This window comes from Haemaphysalis longicornis, unplaced genomic scaffold (assembly GCF_048455015.1).
Source record: "Haemaphysalis longicornis isolate Haplotype H1 unplaced genomic scaffold, Haemaphysalis longicornis Haplotype H1 scaffold_2, whole genome shotgun sequence".
In the NCBI taxonomy this organism is placed as follows: domain Eukaryota; kingdom Metazoa; phylum Arthropoda; class Arachnida; order Ixodida; family Ixodidae; genus Haemaphysalis; species Haemaphysalis longicornis.
The window spans coordinates 236,080,841-236,105,560 of NW_027526295.1; the positions used below are offsets into that span (position 1 = coordinate 236,080,841).

At 46.3% G+C, this 24,720-nt stretch overlaps 1 protein-coding gene across 3 annotated transcripts in view; it reads left to right on the forward strand.

Moving 5' to 3' along the window:
- Prp40 (pre-mRNA processing factor 40) overlaps window positions 1-24,720 on the forward strand; it is a 63,390-nt gene that overhangs the window by 12,939 nt on the left and 25,731 nt on the right. For all 3 annotated transcript variants that reach the window (XM_077699776.1, XM_077699777.1, XM_077699778.1), the window contains exons 8-15: window positions 2,691-2,891; window positions 2,991-3,111; window positions 7,648-8,137; window positions 11,539-11,672; window positions 13,421-13,535; window positions 16,043-16,251; window positions 17,858-17,914; window positions 18,367-18,447. In XM_077699776.1, the coding sequence (XP_077555902.1) occupies window positions 2,691-2,891; window positions 2,991-3,111; window positions 7,648-8,137; window positions 11,539-11,672; window positions 13,421-13,535; window positions 16,043-16,251; window positions 17,858-17,914; window positions 18,367-18,447 (1,408 nt within the window). The remainder of the gene's footprint in view (window positions 1-2,690; window positions 2,892-2,990; window positions 3,112-7,647; window positions 8,138-11,538; window positions 11,673-13,420; window positions 13,536-16,042; window positions 16,252-17,857; window positions 17,915-18,366; window positions 18,448-24,720) is intronic.

The window sequence follows — 24,720 nt, forward strand, 5'->3', positions numbered from 1 at the left end:
CCACATTGGCGTGACGAATTTTTTAGATGCGACTGCATCTCATTCACTCGCCTTGTCCCTCCATACGGCGTTGTCCACACCCCTCCCCCTACACTATAAAAAAAAATAATAGTTAGCGGCGCCCGGTTTCGATCCCATGACCCTGTGGGCGGAACGCGAGGTACATGGTGCTCAGGGCTTCCATTCTTGCGCCAAATGCGCCTATTTGCGCCAAGGCAAATTCTCTGCTCCAAACTGATATAAACACAAAGTATTGCGCCAGTGTGCTCCAAAATGACTGCCAGCATTTTTTTGTCAGTTGTTACCGCCCCCTGGCGGGTGTACCAAAACAGCGCGAGAATGGCGGGCCTTGTATGCTTGTAGGCGTTGCTCTTCGGCGCCATTTGTCGCATTTGTCACAGTTACCACTCGGTACAACGTTTATAGATACTTTTTTCAGTTTTGGAACTGCGCCTTCCAAAGCGGGCGCGACTTTACCCTAGGCGCTGAGAGGGCGCTCCGGTCGCGAGTTCCGCTGTGTCGGCGGCTGCGGCGGCGGCTCCGGCGGCAGCGTTGATGGCGTGCGCGGTCGGTCCGCTGGGCTGAAAGTTGCGGCCGCGGTGTAGTTGCGTGTCTGCCCTACAATTTTCTTCTTTCCGCTTGCGTTTGTCTTCGCCCTTGTGCGAGAAACTTGCCTTTTCAGTGCATTCGATTTGGGATGCTCTTGAGCAGTGCGGCCGCGGGTGAAAGCATTTCGTGACTCAGTCAACATGCTGTGTATTCTTTCATGTGCTGGGCTTGGTGCAAAGTTGTCATTGAACACTTGCAGTCTTTTAACTTGGGTCGTGCCACAGCCAACATTTTGGTTGACTCTATTGAAAAAAGTGTTACTGACCTGCCAAGGAACAAGGTCCTTTGTTTTTTTAGTGACGGCCCTAACACAATGAAGAGTGTCAAAACAAAGCTGAAGGAAGGAGTCTCTCGGAATATTTTGGACTAGGGGGAACATGGAGGATGTTGAATGTAGCCAGGTGCTACTTTCTGAGGCTAATTCTAGCCTTGCCGAGAACATGGCCAAGCTGGCAGCTGTCAATGTAGCTCTAGAATGCGCGTGCAGTGGGGTCATCAGTTTCATTTCAAATAAAGAAGTTGTGATCACCTTCTGACTGTCTTCAGTGGGCCAATTTTATAGACATATACTAGTTTTCCTTAAGGCAGCATTTCATTCTCGATGCAACCCATTGTTACTTGCGATTTCCCTCCTGAAAAACCCTCCTATATGTCTATACAATTCATAATTTATTGCTCCAAAGTGCTCCAAAACTTGTATTTGGCTGCTCCAAAAGTGATCCGAAACCTAAATATTTGTGCTCCAAAAATTGCTCCAAATTGCAATTAGTCAGTAGCACCCGTGGGTGCTCTTCCCACTGCACCACAAAACCGAGACAGAATCAAATGCTACGAACGCGCCTTATATCCTTGACTCATTCAAACTACGTCAAGATGCTGCTGATACAACGCATGATGGGGCAATGATTAACACTTGCAATAAAAGAAAAGAAGCTCCCACTTACAGCAACAATGATGGACTAAAGGTCGTTGCGACAGCGAAGCCCCAAGCATACCACTTGGAGAGATTGACCAAGATTGGCCAATAAAACATAATAATCATAAAACATAATAATCATACGCGTTCCCGACACGCTTCACGCGATTTCAGAATCAATCCAACGGAAACACCAAGTGAACCCCACGATGCGTCACATCTACACGGTTCCCATCGCGGGGAGGTGGGCGCAATTTTTTACAGTTAATTTTTCTTTATTTGTGATTGAGGTGTAATTATCTTCTTAAATCAGTTGTTAACATCGGTAAAACACCATTTCTGAGCTTCAGCAACATTTTATCAAAAGCAGTAAGGAAACTAGGGACAAATTAAAGGCTGGAAAATAGTACACCTGCAGTTAAACTGTACGACTGCACCATGCCAAGCAAAGTGTTGATTGGGTTAAAGCTATAGCTGGAAATTGATTATTTAGTGGCAGGGTGTGCATGTAGGTGCATCGGTAGCACAGTGGGTACATCAGAGATCAGATAGTGCCAGTTTTTATCACCTTCCTCACCCTTACTCTGGTCGGGTGCTGTGTTGTTGTTAAACCACAGTGGAAACGAACAGCGCTTTGTTTGTCCGTCCTCCGCCGTCCTTGTGTTTATTGCTTGCACTGTGGTTTAACATGCCTCATCATCTCTCACAAATGTTCATGTTGTTTTGGTGTGCTGGTTGCCACCAAGAGGCATTTAGTGGTTCATTGCTTCACACTACTAAATCGGACATTTTCATCACTAATACAGCACTGCTGGCAAGTGAAGGGCTGTCTCTGTTGCCCGCATTTTTCAGTGCAGTAAGCAGAGACCTTGAGGCTGCACATTGTGCAGCCAAACAACTGTGTGGTGCAAGCACAAGATCATGTGTGGACCTCTCCTTCCCGTAGCCACAGAAATGCCGGTGGCTCCAATTGGGTCCCGCACTTATATGTCCGGGCAGCCACGTGTTAAGAGTGTTACGACGTCCACAGTGGCAGCAGGCATGCACCGGCCATGCCACAGGCTGCCAGTGGTGCGCCTGTGTAGTTCTCCCAGCCTGCGCCCGTTGTTGTGAATGCGAGAGGGTGACAGTAGCCATTAATGAGCGCGTGCAACGTGCCACCCAGGGAGGAGGAGAACAGTGTGGCCAACATCCAGCTGCCCACCAGTGCCCCGGCCGAGCCCCCGGCGGCCCCCGGCCAGCCCGCCGCACCCCAGCAGCCCGTGCAGCCCCTGCAGCCCCCGCCCTTGCAGCCACCGCCCATGCAGCCCCCCCAGCTGCTGCAGCAGACCCAGCAGCAGCAGCCACCGGCCGAGGAGGACGACAAGTGAGTGCCCCCCCCTCAATACGCGGGGGCACTCCCCCCCCTTCCCCCCATCTTCCCCCCCGTGCTGGCTGGCTGCAGTGCTGCATCATACTAATGCAGGTCCAGCGACGAGGAGGACAGTAGGGACGCGGCCACGGCCACTGCCGCCAAGGACCGCCCCATCGAGTTCAAGGACAAGAAGGAGGCCATTGAGGCCTTCAAGGAGCTGCTCAAGGAGAAGGTGGGTGGCCATTGCTTGCTTTTTGGTACCAGCCTGGGGGGACCCATTACATTGGCGAGCTGGTGCTGGGAGTATTTCTCTACAGGGCCCGAAAGTATCGCTGGCGTAGCTCTGCAGTTCTAGTGCAGTGCTTGCTGAGGTCTGTTGGTTGTCTTTCGCAATGTGGGTGCCCCTCTGTCCCCCCTGCTTTGCCTCTCATAATTTGTCCCCTTCACTAATATAAGCACTGTTACCCGTGCCATCTGTGTTGCCCTCCTTCGTATTAAATACCTGGCCCTACCCCATGTGCTCTTACCAAGTTGATCCAGAGTGTCCCTCCACCCTAATGTGTTTTCTAACCAACAGTGCGCACCTTCCATTCTCAAGTGTTGCATGTGACGTCTTTCCTTCCATATCTGTTTGCGTTTAAGTTCATTTTCAATGTCATTTCGCTTTCAAATCCATGACAGATAAGGGAGCAAGGAGCATACTGATTGTACCTTTGCCATTTTTATGACACAGGTGGGCTACTCTGTGTTGTTTGGAAGGGTTCACCAAGTGCAACCCATTCATTCCAGTTTTGTCTGATTTCTCCCTAATGGTTTTAAATTGTCCAAGATATAATTGGACTCTCCTACAACTTTTCGTATTCAATTGCCAGTTCAGAAAACTGTTTTGTAGCTTCTTTGTTTTGCATTAGTTTTAAGCCAGCTAGTACATATGGGTGAATACTTAATTTTTTTTAAATATTGGATCTACTGTATGTTATTTTATGTTCACTGGGATCAGAGTTCCAGTTTTCGAAAATTTACGAATATTCTGCACTAAAGGTTAGTGAAGGTTGGGCTGCTTTTTCCCCACAAAAAATAATGCATGTCTGGGAGCATTTCCTACGCTTGCCAAGTGCAAGTGCTCTTTTATTTTCTTCTGCCATATCAGCCTTTCAAGTGCTGTGGCTCAATTAGTAAACACGAGCCAAATAGTCAAAAGTCAAACAGTGAGCACCATGTAAAACCCTTATAACAGTGACAGACACAGAAGCCCTCTGTTCAAGGCACCTTTACTTGTTTTGGCTACGATTAGAGTTCCACGCCTTATTGCCATTGCGAGTGCACTCTTGCCTTTCAACGACCAGAATATTGCCAAGGGTATCGTGGCCTCCATGGCACAGAATTCTGCCAGAAAAGGTGCTGAAATTCTCTAAGATATACTATAAATGCTTTTTGATATCTGCAAAAAAATCTGATCTAATTTTTTATTTCAAGGTCTGAAGAAAGGAAAAACGCTTTTCAGCCTGCCAGTCAGGAAGCCATGAGCTCAGTTGCAAATTGTTTCACGTAGTTTTCTCAGTTTTCCACTAAATTTTTTTTTGCAAAGCTTAATCTTGTTACTGTTGCTTTCACAACACTGTAGCCAAAGCAAAATGTTAAAAAAAAAAGGGCACACAAGACACTGATAAAAACGACACTTTTTGTAGGCTCATTGAAATTATTTAGAGTGAATGCAGTAGATAGATTTTACAAATGAGGAGAACCGTCGCGGTGCTTGTGCGAGTAAAACGCAAATAAGGAATGTGCATTTGTATGATTCTTAACCATGACTGGACAAAAAGTATTGCATTAGTGCAAGCACACTTCAGTTTGAGTAAACAGTACATATCCTTTCACAGTGAGGAGCTTCCTTTCTCGTTGCAATGGTATGTATGAAAGATCATGTCAAAACACAATAGCAGCTTCATTTCATTGTAATTTAGACCCACACCATGCATGTGGCAAGCTTCTTGAAGTTGGTGGCTCCCCCTGTAGGCACTGTCACTTCCAATGGGTTGGCTTTCTCTTTCTGTAAATTCATAATTGATGCACCCTCTTCTGTGTCTTTTCAGCCAAGCTGTGATTACCGTAATGGCATTAACTGTTTCTGGCACAGGCCTGTTTTGCAGCTTTGTTTTCAGCGAGCTCAGCGATTGTCCAACTTCTGCATTTAAATTAGACGAGACTAGCACGAACATGGAGTCAGTGAAGCCTGCTGGTTTTCTGAATGGGTTGCTGTTTAACTTTTTTTTTAAACTATACGAATTATATGCTTTGAAGTTTTTGGAAGTACATTATTGTGGGCTTCGTGTTCATTTCACCGGCAGAAATTGCTGTTCACACATGCCTGCCTATGAGTACCGGGCTTTTTTCCTACAAACAGAGTTAATTTTTTGCAGGTTACTTGCTAATTCGTGTAACAAGATAATTTCACCAGGGAATACCGAGTTGTTCAGATGTCTCTCTCTAACTCTTAATCCTCCATTCCCACAAATACTGCAATTCTAAAATTGAAGTGCCCACCGCGTTGGCTGAGTGGCTAAGGCGTTGCGCTGCTGAGCACGAAGTCGTGGATTCGATTCCCGGTCGTGGCGGCCGCTTTTCTTATGAAGGCGAAAAGCAAAAACGCCCGTGTGTACGAGATTTCGAGGCACGTTCCCCAGGTAGTCAAAATTACCTAATCCGGAGCCCTCCACTACGGTGCGCCCAGTGATGTGATAGCTGCGCCAGTTGCGCCCAACTGCGCCGAGAGGTAAATCCTGCTACATCCTGCTACAAGGACTCTGATTGCAAGCAACCTGCGCCAACCTTGCGCCGAAGCTTCGTTTCGCCGGGCTTCCTCGGTGTGGCGTGCTCTTTACGCCACGAGCATTGAAGAGGTTTTCTGCTCGTGAAAACGCGCCGTGCATGCCACAGGCGCGCTGCTGCTGCCGCGGAACACCCATGCGCTGCGCGCAACGCTGCCGGCGGCAGCAACATGGCGGCGGCTTCGGCCGCGAAGTGGTGTGGGGATCTCAAGCGACTGCTTCTAACCGCTCTCTAAAATATGGCTCAAGGCACACACGAAGTTGCTTATGCGGGAAAGGAGCTTATAATGGGGGCAAAAACGGTACTATAAAACATCATCCGCGCCGCTAGTGAAAGCGCCTGTGCAATATCTGCCAGGGTAGTAAGCCTAAACATCTCTGTTGGAGCCAGCTGGCTGTCTCTAGCGCTTCGAAGCTTCCACCATGAGGCGTGCACCTACCCACTTGGGCAAGTCTGCAAGCACCTCCCGCTGTCGCGCGTCAGTTTCTGACCGAGGTAGAAGGTGCCGCGGGTGCGATATCGTCGATGCGGGTGTGAAAATATCGCGCATGCAACGCTGACGCGCACGAATCGCATGTAAAAACGCGCCATGCGGTTCACGCTTTACTATCTGCTTTGCAATAAAGCTTGGCAGTTCACGTGACTAGCTCCGAGGGGTCGAGATGGAGACGGCATTGCAAGGGTAGCTAGCGGGAAAGGGGAAAGGGACGAAAGTTCAAGATGGGTTAATTTGTTACCGGCAGTAGCTGGTTCATAGAATCGTTTTGAGCTTCAAAGAAAGTGATCTTGTCTGACTCAACATGTCGTTCAGGAGGAATGCTACAACAATGCTTCAGGAAAGCATTTTCTGATAAAACTTTCTTTGCAAAGCTGTTCTTCATGAAGAATGTGATCGACGTTCTCGCTGATTTTTTTAGTCTTCGTTTCAAATAAGTTAGCCGTTGGACTTAGAGCTTCGGTGATGTCGAAAGTGCACAGTCTCTTCTAGCTGAGGGTAAAAGAAGAATTGCGGCAGCACTAGACAAAATGGCACAAAAGAAAAATTCGGAGCAGTCACGGTAGTTCTACTTTCATGCATATTTAACCAGAGAGGAATGGGTTTTTTCCTGTTCCTGTTTTGTTTCATTGCATGTTCTGCTTACTCCAGTCATGTTGCGTTTTATTGCCATGTAGTTGTTTCTTGCTCCAAATGTTCTAATTTTTTGTACGTACATCAAACTGTCCACATTATCTTACTCTGTTTCATTCATTATAGTTTTACGAAACGTTCTGTAGCCTACTGATTGGAATACTAACCCGATAGTCATTTTTTAAATAAGACTTCAAGTTCTTTCATGATCTGTTGGCTCATGCCATGAATGCATGTACACACTCGCACGAACTCTTTTGGTGCTTGTCTTGAGGCATTTCGTAGTCACTGCTAAAAGACATCTATGCAGCAGAAACGCGTCTGCACCAAAGGCATTTTACTTGTTTAAACATTTCTGCATGCCCAGGATGCTGCTTTTGGGGCTTCACTCGGTTGCTTTGCTCCCCTTATAGCAATATTTCTTAAATCATAATGCTCGTTCTGGCTGCTCCAAAAGCCGATTTTGCTGCTCCAAAACCTACTTTTGGCTGCTCCAGAAGCTGCTCCAAAATGACTCAACCCAATCACATCACTGTGCGCCTCATCGCCTGCGTTGCGTTGGCGCGTTAAACCCTACAATCAATCACTCAATCTAGAAATTGAACTCTGTGAAAAGAATACTTTCTGTACCTCAGCTCTCTTGTGGCCAGCAAGGTTTTTCTTGTGAGCTCTTCCGGACTGAATCAGTGTGCACAGTTAAACGCGTAAGCAGAGCTTGCTTGTGGAGCAGCTGGAATTGCAGGCACACACGTACATGGGTGTACAGTTTGCCGATTGCGCTGCTGCTGCTGCTGCTCGATTCTTGCCCAGGACGTGCCGAGCAATGCCACCTGGGAGCAGGCCCTGCGGCTGATTGCCAACGACCCGCGGTACGGCACGCTGCGCAAGCTCAACGAGAAGAAGCAGGCCTTCAACTCGTACAAGGCGCAGAAGAGCAAGGAGGAGAAGGAGGAGCAGCGGCTGCGGGCCAAGCAGGCCAAGGAGGAGCTGGAGCAGTTCCTGCAGAGCAACAACAAGATGACCTCGAACACGCGCTACCGCCGGGCAGACCAGCTGTTCGGGGAGCTGGAGGTGTGGCGGGCCGTGCCCGAGCGGGAGCGCAAGGAGCTCTTCGACGACGTGCTCTTCTTCCTGGCCAAGCGTGAGAAGGAGGAGTCCAAGGTGCTGCGCAAGCGCAACATGCAGGTGCTCAGTGACATCCTCGACTCCATGACCAGCATCATGCACAGCACCACCTGGCAGGAGGCCCAGCACCTGCTGCTCGACAACCCCACCTTCGCTGAAGACGCCGAGCTGCTCAGTGAGCCCTCTTTTGGAAGAAACGTTTAGATGCAGTCAGTGGAAGGTGGGCGGGACGTCCGTCACTGGGGTGCACTGATGCCATGTTGCTATGGCAGGTTGAAAAGCTGCTTCAGTGTGTGAGGCAGAGCAGGCAACTAATTTCAGTCTGCTTAAGGGGGAACGCGGCTTTCAACTTCGGAAAAATGACCAAAACATCGTTTTTTTGAAACCCGCATATTCGGCTTCTATGTTTCCTATTCTGTGCGTCTGCAAAGTTTTTACGCTGAAAAGCGTCGCAAAGTGGCATAAAAAAATACTTTTGTCAGGCGCGGTGACAAACTATCAGCGCAAAAGGGCGAAAAAACGGCAATTTTCGGAGCGCTCTATCTCCGCAACGGTGCCACCGGGCGCGGCCATTTTGATATGGTTAGATCGGCCGAGCGATCGTTTTTCCGGTTCCGCTCGTCTCTTTTATCTTCGTTCATTCACAAACGCACAAACGGCAGAAAAGAAACGACGCACAAACGAAGCTAGAAATAGATGCTGAAGCGCTATTGGTCCTCCGGTCGGGGCGCAGAACGACGACCCTCCTGATTGGATGTCGCGGGCGCAATGCAAGATGGCGGCCGCCTGAGCTGCGTAGCGAGCGGATTGAGTTCATTTTCGCCGCTTCGCTCGGCCGAGTTTCTGTTCAATCTGTGGTATTCAACACGGACGTTATCGCGATGGGAATGCCAGAGATAGCTAGCCAGATTACGGGAAGTTGTGTGGCTCGAAAGGCGGAGGTCATCGAACGCTTCGTGGTGCGCGTGACTCTACCGTCGCCAGACCCCGGAGGGTGACGCGGTGTGCGCGCTTGCGATAGCGGTTCGTGAAGTGAACTTTTAGTCGGATTTGCGATGTTTACACGCTTAGTTATTGCTGTGTTTTGACTGTGGGCTCGCTAGCCTTGAGAAAGAAACGGTCGACGCGTCAAACGCTGCGGCGCGCACAGCATAGCCGACGCGCATTGGAGCATCACATGACTGGGCAACCGGTTACGATTGAACGCCAGTAGTTGTAATTAATGCCTGCGACGTTAGTTTTAATCTTAAAAGCGACCTGACCAGCCATATCAGGTATAATCAAAGCTCGATATGTCGCGGTAAGCGTGCGCTGCGATGCGCGCGAGCCATATCGCCTTTCTTGCGCAATGTTTCCCGTGCACTTGTAATTTTCATGCAAACAGGTTTGAGTTAGTAATATAGAAATAAAATATGCTCTCTGCGTTAAAAATGTACGTTACTGTGGCAGCATTTAACAGTGATTTTTTTAGGGAAATTATTGATAACATTGCTCAGGGCATACTGGCTGTGCTGCGAGAAATATTGGATGCCTTGAATGTCAAAAGTAGTAAAAAAAATATGCTCTTGCATTGAAGTTGGGAGTTATGCAGAATACTCTACCAAGCTTCAAAGTAGCTCATTTTCAACCTTGTGGTATGCAAACTTTTGGCAATGAACACCTGCACTATGAGTACTAAGTTGCTGTGCCAGGCAAGATAAAACATGAAAAAAAAGCCAAAAATGTTCAAATTTAAGTTAAAAAAAATGCTTAACTTGTTGCCATGGTGACAACACTGCAAAAGGAGGTTGTCCAGTGCGATACAGCCAACCAACTAACCTACTTTGCATTGAAAGCCCATTGAAACCCATCTCCCCTCCGTTTGGTTTGCAAAGGGGGGTATGTACTCTTCACGGAGGAGCTGAAAATGATGTTTTCTGGAAAGAGAAAGGCTGAAAAGGCACTCCAATTTCAAGGCAAGGCCTTCCAGAAGCCCCATGTTCAAAAGGACATGAAAGGCTACAACCGTGACGACTTTTGATATGTGAAACCTATGTTGCAACTTCGGAAGCCGTTTTCTCAAAACAGTTTTTTTTGCCACCTGTGTCGCTTGTCCCAGGGATTTCTTCGTGACTGCTGGGTCTATTTTGATTCCGTTTCTTGCATTACATTCCTTGATGAACTGTTCAGGTCGTGACACTTTTAGTTTTCCAGATTTGTTTTTTGTGATTTTTTTATTCAAATAATCGTTCACAGTTGACATGCCTGTTGCACATTAACCTCTAAAAAAATGAAAACTAAAAAACATTGTGTTGTAAAAAAAAAATTCTAAAACTGTCACGACCTCGTCCATTCATTTGGGAATGCAAAGCACTTCGAACAAGTTTTCTATCGTGTTTTATAAGCCGCTCAAGCTCGGTACAAGCGGAACAGAAAGAAAATTTCATACATAAAAAAGTTATCAAAATATTAACTTCAAATTTTTATGGTGTTATCACAGAAGCATTTCCAGTTGCTGTGCCAATTTTCATCAAAATCCACAAAGAAATAAAAAAGTTGATTTTGAAAGCCACGTCCCCCCTTAAAAGGGCAGGATTGCTTTGTGCAGACGGGCACATAAAGGTAGCGCTGCGTGTGAAATGTACTTGGCACTTGTGGTACTCAATATGTTGGGTGACAAGTTGAACTGTGGATTTCACTGGAGGCTTACGCTTTGTTGAGTATTCACTGGAGACGTCGCAGCCAGACGTGTTTAGAAGATGTATCAATAGTTATCATTACCAGCAACATTCCATAAGGGAAATCTCTGGTTTTTGGTCAGATCAGCATCCTACCAGCTTGCTAACCGTGAAGGTTTTAAGCCAAAGTAGACATCACTCAGTACATGCAATGGGACTTGGGCGTGGAATTGCAAATGCTGCTATAGTTTAAATAAATCAGCAAAAAAAAAAAAAAAATTCTATGCTCCCCACTTCACTTGCAGATTTATGCTGTAATTTACATGACATAGTTGCATGAACTGGATCACACAGGCCCACACATCTGTCAGTGCTGTTAAAGTGAGGCGTTGCTAGGACTTTAAAAAGTAATTTCTTAAAAAATGTGCCCATGCGCTCTGTACCGATGGTGAACCAGCAAAGCGGTAACATGTGGTTGGTGTTGTAGGTATGATGCGTGGCCAAGCTGTTGCAAAGCAACCAGCAGTTGGTATTTGCCATTGCCACAATGGCGTGTGGCGTGGCTCGGCCCTTACCGCCGCCGCCCGTGCCTGCCATTGTTGCTTCGGCTGTGAAGCAGTGCTCCCATTTATTAGCGTCGGTAGATACAAGGGTGCAGCTATGTCATCTGTCAACCCAGCCAAATATCTCCTTCCTTACTTCCAACTCCTCTTCAACCTGGTATTTTCACGCATGCACATGCAGTTGCTCCAGAGGAGATGGGTCCACCGGATTTTCTTTTAGCCTAGGCGTCTAAAGTTTGCTTTAAAATAGTGTGAAGCTGTTCGTTAATTCTATTTGTCAAGGAGGGTACTGCCCGAGCCTTTGTCCCTGTGGAGATGCCGGTTGCAGGCCTGTATTGGTTGCCCCTGGTGTGCAGACATGGACAAAGAGGATGCTCTGATCATCTTTGAGGACCACATCCGGCAGCTGGAGCAAGAGGAGGAGGAGGAGAAAGAGCGCGCGAGACGGAGGCTGAAGCGCCAGCAACGCAAGAACCGCGAGGCCTTCCTGGTGGGCCCCCCTTGTTTTCCTTGGCTTTTGCACAGCTCTTGTTCACTCAGTCCATCCAACCTGTCCATTCCAGCAGTGTTTCACACCCGTCACTGCCACTATCACTGCGGCTTTAGCTGTCGGAGGTATAAATCTGCTTTAGACTCTTAAAGGCCGTGCGTTATCTCCCAGGCAAGTAGTATTGATATGGTGTCAGCTTTTGAAGCACTAGTTTACTGCGGCTTCAAGTGCTTCACGATGTTTGCATGCACATTGGAATGGGCAGTGACTGACAGCTTCAGCTTGAGCTCAGCTGCTGTAATTCAGTTGTTTACGGCATGGGGCTGAAATGAAACGTGCCAAGGGACTGGGAATAAAGCTGGTTTTGGGGGATGAGCCACAGCTAAAGTAGGCAATCTACTGTAATGTCTAGCCGTTCTTAACTCGAACTGCTTACCCAGGCAGAGTGCTCTGCCCTCCAGAGATGGGCAATAGCAAGGGGTGGTGACAGTCCAGACCTCGCTAAGTAAACCTGTGAAACTATTGGAAGACACACAGTTGTTCCTTAAAAATAATTTCCAGGCAGTGCTCCCGACAATGACTGTATGCAGTTGCAACCATCTAGGTGTACCTTGCAGCAGTGAAGAGTTCTGCACAGCCCTGATTTTAACCAAGTTTAGTTGGAGCCTCGTGGACATTTTTTACGACTTCACGTGTAGAGCATGGGAACCGCTTCTCAGCTATGGCTAGTTTACCTGGCTGCTGAAGTTCTTTCAGGCAAGGGCATGCCTTGTTATTTATATGATCGTACAGTAGAACCAATTTATAACAGACACGTACTGGAGAGCAGTTTTTGTCTCTTGTACGAGATGTCTGTTATAAGCAGGGAACCATGTTTTCACTTACTAATCAGACCCTAGTTCAATGTGGGCACCATATGACTAAAATAAGCTCAAAAGAACGCTACAGCATGTTGCAAAAGATTCATTCTAATTTATGTTTGGCCCCCAGAATTTATGAAACAGTTCTGAATCTTTGTTTGCTTCATGACTGTATTTACACTGTTTTTTACAATCGAATCTACAAGCTTTCTTTCCTTTCACTGTTTGTGGAAGATGAATCGTTGATGTTGAGTTCACAAGCCTGATGAATAGCCAGAGCACACAGCTTCTTCCGCTTTGCGCTCAGGCTATTCATTACGCTTGCAGGACTCAGCATCTGCGATGCTTCTTGATTGGGAGCTACGCGAGTGGGAGAGCCCGCATGTGCGGTTGCGCTCCAATGGATGGCAGTAAGCTTCAACCACTTCTGTAAGTTGCATTTCCATTGGCAGGGCTTCTCATTGTCATTTCATAGCTGACTGAACCACTGTGTGTTTTGCTGGAGTTATAATAAATAGCGACTGCAGGCGTCTGGCGTCCACCTGTGTTTCCACTATTGAGGCAACTGCAATTAGTGACTGGTGGCATTGCATCTGAAGTTAAAATGTCTGTTACAAGTGAGATTATTGATTAAAGTTCAAGGATGACTCTTCTCTTATAACCAGCTGTCTTCTACATCCGATGTCTGTTATAAAAGAGGTCAATTTAATGGGAAAGATAGGGCAGCCAACCATGTGGGTGAATAGTGTCTCTTATACCAATTGTTCTCTTACATCCATGTCTCTTATAACGAGTTTCAACTGTATATATCTTTTTAAGACTAGTGGCCGAGTTAATTCCGTGCAGCAAACGTCATACATTGCTCCTCTGCGGCCCGCTCGCTCCCAGATGCTGCTGAACGAGCTGCACGAGAAGGGCAAGCTGACGTCCATGTCCCTCTGGGTGGAGCTGTACCCGTCCATTCGTGCCGACGTTCGCTTCACCAATATGCTGGGCCAGCCAGGTCAGTGGCACACTCACTCAGTTTTTTTAGGCCCTGGAATAGATTAGATTGGGGGGTGTAACGAGCCGAAGCTTCACCTGGGCTATGAGGCGCACCGTAGTGGAAAGCTCCAGATTAATTTTGACCACCTGGGGATCTGTAAGGTGCGCCGAAATCCTGAACACACGGGCGTTTTCGCTTTTCACCTCCATCAGAAAAGCAGCCACCACAGTTGGAATTGAACAGTTGCACCATAGAGTTTCATACTAATATATACTAGAGGGAAATCTGGCGCCACTGTCTGGCCTCACTGTCACATGACGGAACGCTCTCAATTCGGCGAGCGTTCCATCATGTACTGGGAAGGCATGTCCCACTTGTCCTTGGCATGGCTCATGAACAGGCTGAAAAGTTGGCTCTGGCTGTAAAAAACCAACAATATTACTGTAGAGGGTTCATCAAATTTGTTTTGTTATTGTAAAATTGAAGCTCCAAAGGATTTGTCAGTGAGTATTTAGACGATTCATGCACGATGGGCAAGAACAAAATGCTACCCTTCTTTTGTTGATTTGGCTTTGAGACAAAAAAGGAGCCATGTGGCTAGCTAAGCCAAGTAGGCAAGGAACGTCGCTAGCTGCAATGGAGTCACCCACGGCGGCCCACAACTTCAGTGCCAGATTTCCTTCTAGTGTATATTAGTATGAAACTCTATGAGTTGCACAATGCCTTAGCCACTGCGCCACCATGGCAAGTTTGACCCTATAGTGGCCACAGCACACACATCCAAGGGGCCAAAGCTATTCGAATAAGAAACCTGTGCACAATTTACTGAGAATTGCTGTAAAGTGTAGCGAAAAAATGGGGATGAAAAAGTGCTAAATGGCTGATTTGAAAACTGTCACACGAAAGGTTAGGAAGGTTTTGTTAAAACGGTAGCAAAACGGGTGCTTTGAACATCGAGCAGTAAAAATACGAGGTGTAATCGCTGAAAGCCTCTTTGTAAATTAAAAGAAGAAAACTTGTATTTTAATTATTTACATATGAGGTACTTTCACATATTGGGTCTTTTTTTAAGGAACCTGAAGGAACGGTCATATAAAGGGAGTATTTACATACACAAAAGCCTCTTTGTAAATTAAAAGAAGAAAACTTGTATTTTAATTATTTACATATGAGGTACTTTCACATATTGGGTCTTTTTTTAAGGAACCTGAAGGAACGGTCATATAAAGGGAGTATTTACATACACCATGCTTTTATCTCAACTTTGTTGAATTATTTGTACAAGGTTAGCACCTGTAGAGTTACACACAATCGCTGTTTTTCTTCTGGAATCTAGCGGAACCATGTATTAATCACGATTTTGCCTGAAAAAACAAGGTTTTCCTTTAACCCTTTGAGGGTCACGGCCGTACATGTACGGCATTGGCACACACTTTCAAAATGGTCAATGACGTGCATGTACGGCATCGCTTGTATCTTTAAAAAGCGGGCGTTTTTCACCAACTTCTCTTGCTTGGCATGTGCTGCCACACTTCGGAAATACGTCAAATTTTTTTCTTGCGCCGATGGCTCTTCTTTTTATTTTTTTATGATTACTTCAGCGGCGCGCCGGCTATCACTTGCGCATCCGCTAACGAGGGGGGCGCACTGGGTATCACCCGGGCGCCTCTCGCTTTTTGCGCCTGCCACAGACCAAGGTCGCCTGTGAAACTGATGAGGCTCTTTTCTGATTTGATTGATTGATTGTGGGGTTTAACGCGCCGACGCAACGCAGGCGATGAGGCGCGCCGTAGTGGAGGGCTCCGGATTAATTTTGACCACCTGGGGATCTTTATCGTGCGCCGAAATCTCGAACACACGGGCGTTTTTGCTTTTCGCCTCCATCAGAAAAGCGGCCGCCGCGGCCGGGAATCGAACCCGCGACCTCGTGCTCAGCAGCGCAACGCCTTAGCCACTGAGCCACCGCGGCGGGTGAGGCTCTTTTCTCATTTTTTTTTTTTTTTTTTTTGTATTTTATGAGCGTTGCGCCGTCTTTTGCTCCTGCATCCGGCCACGCACACCGGTATGCGCCGGCGTGTGCGCAGCGGCTGGTTTCGTTATCGTCCTCCGGGTGCTTCCCGCTTTTTGCGCCCGCGAAACTCGTGTCTATCTGATTTTGATTCACTCAAAAGGAACCGCTCGTTTTTATTTAGAATTTTTCTTGTGTAACGCCATAATAAACCACATGTATGTAACAACACAAACGATTTTTTTGTCACTTTATGGTCACCCAAAAAAATTTTTGATTATTTTTTCTCGATATAGATTCGTCCGCACAATTCAAATCAGCAAGAAAAAAAATCGACCCGGGGGGGACGCATTTGGCGAAAAAATTTGGCCCTCAAAGGGTTAATGCTAACTGTGCAGGAAAAATTTTCAGAACTCTGGAAAACTCCAGAATAGTCAGACGTGAAATTAACGTCCTGAAATGCTGGACATGTGGTCCTGTGTGTGTGGCTTGTGACTCGAAGGAGCCTCGATTGCAGGTTCCACTCCTTTGGACCTTTTCAAGTTCTTTGTGGAAGACCTCAAGGACAGGTTCCACGGCGAGAAGAAGATCATCAAGGAGATCCTGAGGGAGAAAAACTTTGTGGTGGAAGTGAACACAGTGTACGACGACTTTGTCACCGTCATCAGCGAGGACAAGCGGTCGGCCACCCTGGATGCGGGCAACGTCAAGCTCACGTACAACAGCGTAAGTTGGGCCCTCCTGGGTTTGTACTGGCGGCGTGTTTGTGAGGAGTACGTCCACTCCAATAGCAAGCAACCAGCTGCTGGAGAATAGAAATGAATGTGACAGGAGGTAAATCAAATGGAAACCAGTGAGCGTGTGCTGTTGCCAAAATGGCAGGGACTACCGTAAAATTCCGAGCAAGCGCCCCCAACCATGCAAGGTCAGCGCGCCTTTCCCCTTTCTCTTTTGGCAGTGTTGGTTTCTTTTGGCGGCAGCATGTGCTCGATGTTTTTGTCGAGGCGTGGGCTGCTGGTCCCGAGGATACTGTGGTACTGTCCTTCAGGGGCTGTGGCATAAGCAAAGCACTGGATGGCTCAGAGGAAGGCGACCTGCACGGTGGACTGGCAGATGTTGGAGCCAGGGCACCAGGAGACCGGGTCGGACTTCAAGCGGAATGCTGCGAGCCTTTCTTTGGGACTGACTCAGAGGAGTCTTTTGATTGTTTTGGGAGCGATGACTGACATCCTTTGACATAATGTTAGGTGCATGTGCATTCCTCTTTTCTTTTCCTGCGGGGTATCTTTGTCGTCGCCATCTTGAATTTTGGTGCTGCTCTGGGGTATCGCCCCCTCCCCACTTTGCCGGTGATCTCGACTTATCAAAGGGGGGCCTCTTGCTTGGAATTTTATGGCATAAAGGTCACTGGAATCCACGGGTGCTGATTTCATCCTCTTAGTTTGCGGCCTCACTGTTACGAACTACATATATACAAAAAATTTGCGTAAAATGGAAAGTGGAGGGTTAAAATTAAGTTAGCTGAACTGTCACTTTATTCATAATTACATCTGTGACCTAGTAGTTTAATCAGAAACGCTAAAAAAAAAAAGGAAAGGTTTTAAGGATTTTGAGCCTGCACGCAGAGGCCTCAATATTGAACCTGGCGGGGCTAGGTTAATCATGCTGCCACTTTCTTACTCATGTTATCTTTCTGTGATCTTGCAATTTAATCAAAAAAGGCTGAAAAAGAAGGAGTTGTCAGGATTTTGGGCTTACAAGCAGAGGCCCTAAAAGCTTGGTATTAAACCCTTTGGGGCTACTGTTTGTTTAATAAGTATATCTTTTACAGCTTTCTATGTAGTATCTAACTAGGAGGTTCCATTGTAACCTGTGTAACCATGGAAGCTTTTAACTCTCTGTCTCTCTTTCTTTCTTTTTTCTTTAAAGTTATGTAGAAATGTTCGTCATCGAAAGAGATCAGTAAATTTTTTTTAATGTGTCAAGAGAGATGTTGGCATCTCTTAGCGATTCATTCTCATCAGTGGCACAGAAGGGCTTAGTGGTTTTCAATCTTTTTATCATTATACAGTCAAAAATAAATTCCAAGTTGTATTGTGTGTAGTCACTTTGTCAGACATTATACTAACGTTAGTAGGCACTAGTGTAGGGCTTGATGTGAAATGCCTGCCATTTTTTGTATCCAGACTTTGTTTTATGTTTCACTGTATAGATATCACTGTGTGTACATTGCTTCAAGGTTTTTGTGCCAGCTGGCAGGTTAGCTTTTAAACTACAAAGTGCTGGGGTGGTGTGGCATTGTTGCATTCTTTTTTCTTCTTCCTTCTTCCAGCTGCTGGAGAAGGCAGCCGCCCGAGAGAAGGAGAGGCAAAAGGAAGAAGCTCGCAAGGTGGGCTCTTTTCCCTGCCCGCACCTCTTTGTGTGGGCCCCTGCTATAGAGGGCTTGCTCACTCAAATCCTTTGCCAGATTTTCCCCCCTGTTTGAGACTGACATAAATGAAAAAAAGCTCCAATTTTCATTTTTCACTTTCATTTCTTAATTTTTATTTCAGGATCACCATTCTGTAAGAATAATCTTCGATGCTCATTGTATTATTTTTCTTGAAGAGGCACTGAAAATGTATGGCATCTTTTCCTGGTCTTTTTTTTTTCTTTGGTTGTCTTTTAAAGAATACAATTTGAAATGCCATTCCCCCTGTACCCCTTGACCACCTCAAGTTTGGCTCCTTTTCATACCCCCTCTCTGCTGTCCCCCCCGGCTTTCGTATAAGGATGCCGATGCCTTTCTCTGTCGTCTGGCCTCTGTTTTCTGACTCTCTCTCTCTTGTCTACTCCCCTCAGCAACGAAAACTGGAGAATGCTTTCCGTGCCATGCTCAAGGGGGCCATGCCGTCTATTGACAGTGGCTCCTCATGGGACCAGGTGAGGCCTTCCTTACGTTATGAGCTAGGTGTTGAAATACAGTTGACAGATGGTTTGGCTGCACCAACACGTGAAATCAGCGCACATATTCCTCCTTATTATGTGTTGGCCAATAAGCCACCGCAGGTATGTTCTACTCCTTGGGTATGTGACCCTTTGCTAGAGTAACAGCAGGAACTGTTAGAGCTTAGGCTTAACCGTACACTTTGGTGCCTTGCAACGTCAATGGGTACCTGCAGCCTGAAGTGCAATGAGTACTATGGGTGCTCTTTTTGTGCGTGCCAATTAATGTCTGTCAGACCTCAAAGCATGACGTTCGGCATTAGGCCTAACATTAGGTATCCTTAATATTGAGCCTAACAACATGTTATTTGCCAAATGACAATGCAAAACTTGTGGGTACACCAGTGGTGCTGCGAGGACGAAATGTTGTGTGGCCAAGGCACATCACTGCACTGAAAGAGTTATGGTCTCCTGTGTAAGCGGCAAATAGTTGTGCATTATTTGCTCATGTTGCAATGGCATTTTGCGACACGCTGAAATTATGCTGGGGTACTGATTAACTGTTTCCTGCCCACAGGAAAAATAGTGGTTCTTGGTGCTTTAGCAAACAATTTTTTCCCGGTCGCGAAAAATATGCAACATATAAGTGTATGGTATTGAATTGTAGAAGAGTAGATTTCCTTTGTAGTGGTGGTTGCTTCAAACAGGAACTTTCATTTGTAAAACAAGAACAGCTGTACGGAATAGTTCTGGGACAAACACAAAAAAAATAAGCGAAAACATAGGTGTTGCTCCATACAGAAAAAAACAAAAAATTTTAGATGTACATTTTGTACATATGCTATCAATGCAAAAATGCCTAACTGTAATATTTCTTGACTTACCAAAAATGTCTGCACTAGTAGGTTTCGTGCCATGGTGCAAAGCAGTTCCTCGAAACATAGGTTGGCCACACATACATCGCAGGCAACATTGATTTTTTGTTCATAGTACAACTTAAAGTTTCGATACTTTTGCATTTTCTGGGGCTCGTGTTGAACAGGGGCATCAGGTTCTGGGAGAGTATGGTGCACTGTCGCTTTCGGTGCTGAAATCCGATGACGGAAAGTTGTCTGCGGAGTCAGTGCTGCTAATGTCATCGAAAATGTCGCATGTAGAGTCGTCCATGTCGGCAAAAATGCGGTATTTCCGCAGCACCATAGCGCGCGATATTGACAAGATCTCCATATCATCCTAGCGCCTGTCACATGACACCGGTGGTGCTTTAAAAAATCGCAGCGCGCAGAAAAACAAACGAAAAAGGGTTTAACTGTATCTGCTACTCATTAGATGGCACCAGCTTTCAGAGTGCACGTAGAAAGTGCCAAATTCGAAAGAGAAAACTTCAAAATTTTAACTTGAAAGCCTCGATAGCATACAATCAGTATGAATAGGTGTGGGCCGGAAGGTGTTAAAAAGGCCATGAAAACAAAATAGAAATTTGTTTTATTCGAAATATTTGGTGTTTTATAGTGCCCCCAGCGCTTGTACGGCAGCAAACAATGCTTCACTCACTGAGAAATTAATCAATTTCGGTCATAATTTACCTTTTCCCGCAAAATCTTGTGTTTTCGTGACGTATGCTATAAAGACATGACAGCTCTTAAGTGGACGTTAGTGTGCTGTTTACTCTGCAGCGCACTGCGGAATGCCTTTTTTACCGTTAGTCCTCCTAAATGGTGTCACCATACTGTGCAGGACCGTTGTCTGTTTTTGCTTTGTTCCTGACCACATTTGCACCTGGCTTGTTTTTGTTACGGTAGGTAGTAATCATTTCGTGAAACATGGGGTATGCTCAGCAAACAGGGTCACGTAAGGTAATGCCGCTTACGCCAATCTCCCTGTGTTGCGTGAGTCAACCCCAAAGTGCCAGACTGCTATGCAGCTAAAACAAGCGTAGTGCGTGCAGTAGCAACGACAATACGCACTGGTACTTTTATGTTCATGTGTAGTTCGTAACCCACATTGCTTACCCCACTATTCTTACTGCTACAAAATGAATACAGTTAAACCTCGTTATAACGAAATTGAAGGGGCGCCGCGATTTGCTCGTTATAGCCAATATTTCGTTATAGCCGTAGCCGACATTTACTGCAAATATTGTGCATTGTAGTTACCTAAAACAAAAAGCGGGCGAAATAGCATCTTGCTGCACGGCGATAGTCAGTAAAATAAACACATTCCGGAGGTAAAAAGGAAAAGTCACGAACCTACTTTATTGCAGTTCAAAACTCGTATTTCAAACAGACTTGGCTACGAAGAAGTCCGTAATTCGTAATGCGAGCGATGGCTCCCTCAGCTGCGGCCGCTACGTTCACGCCATCTTCGCCGCCCTCGTGCGCGCCGAAGTAGCGACGCAGCGCCAGCAACGCGTCCACCGCATCTAGTGCCTCCGACGCCGTCCTTAGCGCTTCTTTTCAAGCCATGTGCAACAGCGCTGACGATGGACTCTCGGTTGCTCACGATGGTAGACAGCGTACTCGTCCATACGTCAAAGTCTCTTGCCACCTTACCACGGAGTGCACCTAATTACCTTCCTTCGCGCCCGATGCGACGGCTTTTGCCGTCTTCTGTTCAAGCGTGATAGTCTTTCGCTTTCGCTCCCCGCCTGTCGCACTCGCGTTGTTGGAATCACGCCGGCAGTACGATAAAAGATAAGGCTGAAGACTGCCAAAACCCACGCACACACAACTACGCAGCGACGTCGGCGATACGAACAGGGGAGGAGGAGGGGGGTGGGGGGGAGAGGAAGGAGTCTAGGTGGTGTTGCGCAACCGCGCGCGCCGTGTGCGATGCGATGCGGTGAGGCTTTGGGCACTTTGGGGTTCTCGGGCTCATCGCGGATAGTCCGCGGATTCCCCGAAGCCCTAGGGATACGTGGGAAAATGGAACGTCGGACTGCTTCTCGGGGAGCCCGCGGTGAGCCCGACACTGTAAATCGAAGGGCCCCCATGCCGTGCGCAGCGAGAGGAGGGTGGGGGCTTCGCGGGCGCAGCGTCCGCATGGCGCGCCAGCCAGCTTCGCGCGCGTGGCGGGAGTTTTGAACTGCTAATACAGTTGCCGCGTCACGCACTGTCTCAAATCCGCGTTGCGCACTGTTGTAAAATTAACTCAAAATTTGATTTCTCAACGAAATTTGTTCGTTATATCCCGTAACGGGGAAATTTTACCTCGTTAAAACGAGGTTTTAAATACATTGGTTTCTATGGGGACTTTCAAGGGGAATACGATTTGCTTGTTATATCCATTATTTCGTTATAGCCCGTCTCGTTATAACGAGGTTTAACTGTATGCATTAAATTTAGGCAAAAATAGTTTGTTCTGCAAGCTTACAAGCCCTGCCTAACTTGCAATTGCTTTTGCCGTCCTCAGCCAATCGCACGGCTGTGCTTATTATGTCATGGGTTCTATTGCAGGAAATGAGCTAGTCACTCGCATCGGCATTCTTTCTTTTTCCTTATTATATAGCCTATTTGAGCGAAGCTTACGTTAAAAGTGGTGTCAGTATGATTCTAACGAGGCAATCTTTCGAATGAACCAAATGTGTTTTGTTTGTCTGCATGGCCCTTTTAACAAGGCAATCTCTCGAATGAACCAAACTTGTATTTTCTGTGCTTGGCCCCTTTAAAGGGCCATGCAGACAAAACACAAGTTTGGTTCATTTGGGAGATTGCCTCGTTAGAATCATACTGACAAAGGCCATGTGAAGACAAAATACACATGTTCGTTTTATTAAAAAGGTTCAGTGTTTTATAGTACCCTCAGCACTTGTCCAGCAGCAAACAATGCTTTATTCACGGAGAAATTAAACAATTTAAGCCAAAATCTCAATTCTCGAAGGAATGACGTACACAGGGCACGTACCAAGAACAAAAGGTAGTATGTTGACCGGGGCTGCCGCCGTATCACAGACGCCCCCTTTCGTTACGCTGTTTATTGTCTGCGTTCATAAGTGGCACAGCAATACTGCTCAAGGACCACTGTTCGCTTTCAGCTTCTGACCGGACTTGTATACGTGCCGTGTTTTTGTTACGGTTGATAGTAATCATTATGACTCGACAAACAGGTTCACCTAGGTGTCCGTGCTGCTTGTGTCAGTTGGCCAGTGTCATGTCAGAGAAGCCCAGCACACTTGACGACTGTGTTTAGGCAGTGCCGGCCGGAAAAGTGCCACACTAACTGCTTCCTGTGTTGACGTGTTCGTTCGTAACTTTCATTGTTTGCCCCACTACTCTTACTGTTATAAAAAGAATATGCACCAAATTCAAGCACAAATAGCTCGTTCTGTAAGCGCATAGTCCCTGTTTAGTTTCCGATGGATTTTTGTGGCCTCAGCTAATTGCAATGAGCTGCCCATAATATGTCATAAGTTTAGTGCAGAAAAGTAGCTGGTGGGTCGCATGCCTATACCCTGTTTTCCTCATTCTATAGGTTATTTGAGTGAAGTTTTTGTTTAAAGTGTTTTCAGTGTTATTCTAACGAGGTGATCTTTCGAATGAACCAAACTAGCATTTTGTCTTCATGGCCCCTTTAAGTTTCAGAATAGATGTCGCCCTGTTAGTGTGACCAAACGGAAATTTTCTTGTGCCAACCAAAAGTAATTCACTTTGACCATAGCGCCCATTTTATTGGCTCGGTCATTTTCATTCGGGCCTAGGCTTTGCAGACTGAACCTGGTCAGATATTGGTCACTTCTTACAGGAGCCTATAAAATGAACCCCACAATTTTCAGTGCCTGAGAATTCATTCTAAATTGCACAGACTGCACTGCTCTGCAGTCGAGCATTATGCTGATGCTGCTCGGGCAATTGTTCCTGAAAAGGTGGGGGTGCTCACAGTTTATTATTGGTGGCATCGCATGTCTGTGGCACACAGCCTAGCTGACAGTGCTGGTCGATGTCATGAAGTTCCCCTGGCTGTATTGTCCAGCACATGCTCATGAATGAACAGATCTCACTCCCAGTTTGTGCCCACCAGGCACTGTACTGGTATAGCCCCTCCTGTGTCCATCTGAATGCCACCCCACCTCTCGGTGGACGCGCAGAGAGGCAGTGGCGATGTTCGTTGTGGTGGAGAACTCTTTCAGGGACGTTAACCTCATTCTGTTGCGCATTTTCAGTACCTGCACTACTAAGTCAAAAAGCACTTCAACAGCTGGTTCAAGGCCTGTTATATACACGAGCCCTGGCAAGCTTCTTGATGTCACTTTTTTGAAGTTATGCTCTTCTTCCTGCAATCTGTGTGCTGTTGCAAAAACTATTTCTGCCACAACAAAGAACATAAACACAAAGTATATGTTAAGCGAGGCCTTTACAAACTGCAGGAACTGCTGTCACAGCACATACAACATGTCAGCATTGTTTAGTGCAAGGAAACCAAGGGGATATTGGAGGGAAAACATAAGCATATAACTGAAAGCACCAGCATTCTTTTAATTAAATTGCACGTTGGATGATTTTTGACCAAAACCGATGAAAAAGACCAAGTTGAACAGTTTCGAAAGGAGATAAAATAAAATCATGCACTAAGAGACTGTCCCGTTCTGCCGGTAGTAACTGTGTTCTGGGGGTTTAACTGTATGGATCCCGCAACCTCTGTGCAGTCTACGTTTATTTGAGTAAAAAGAAATACAGTAGGGGTGTGCGAATATCAATTTTTTAATTTCGAAGCGAATTCGAATAATAAAAACAAAGTTCGAATCGAATCGAATATTTTTCGAATATTTTTCGAATACGAATACTTATTGTTTTTTGTAAAATTAATGTTTTCACCATCTAGAGACACAAAAACTGCAACTTTATTGCACAACAAATCACACAAAGTAAAATTAGGAATTACATAGCACTCAACAGGTTAAGGTCTGCACTCACTTAAATGTTAACATGGAGAAAGGTTAACTGCTCGACATGCTCGGGGAGCAGTGACAAGCTCCTGCTCGTCACCACTTTACCAGATACCGAAAACAGCCGCTCACTTGAGACACTAGTAGCACTAGTAGCTGGCATGCCCGAGCCCGTGCACATTGCCGCGCGCTGATACAGTAAAATCTCGATGATACTAATCTCGCGGGACTGCGAAAAATATTAGTATCATCCGAAATTCGTATGAACCAACACAGACCAAAAATTTAGCGCTGAAAAAAGTTTTCGTTTATTTCTTTTCCTACTTTCGCGTGAAGAAATTCGTGATTTAACCCCCGTGTCGCAAAACAGCCCTTTCTGAAGCACGTAA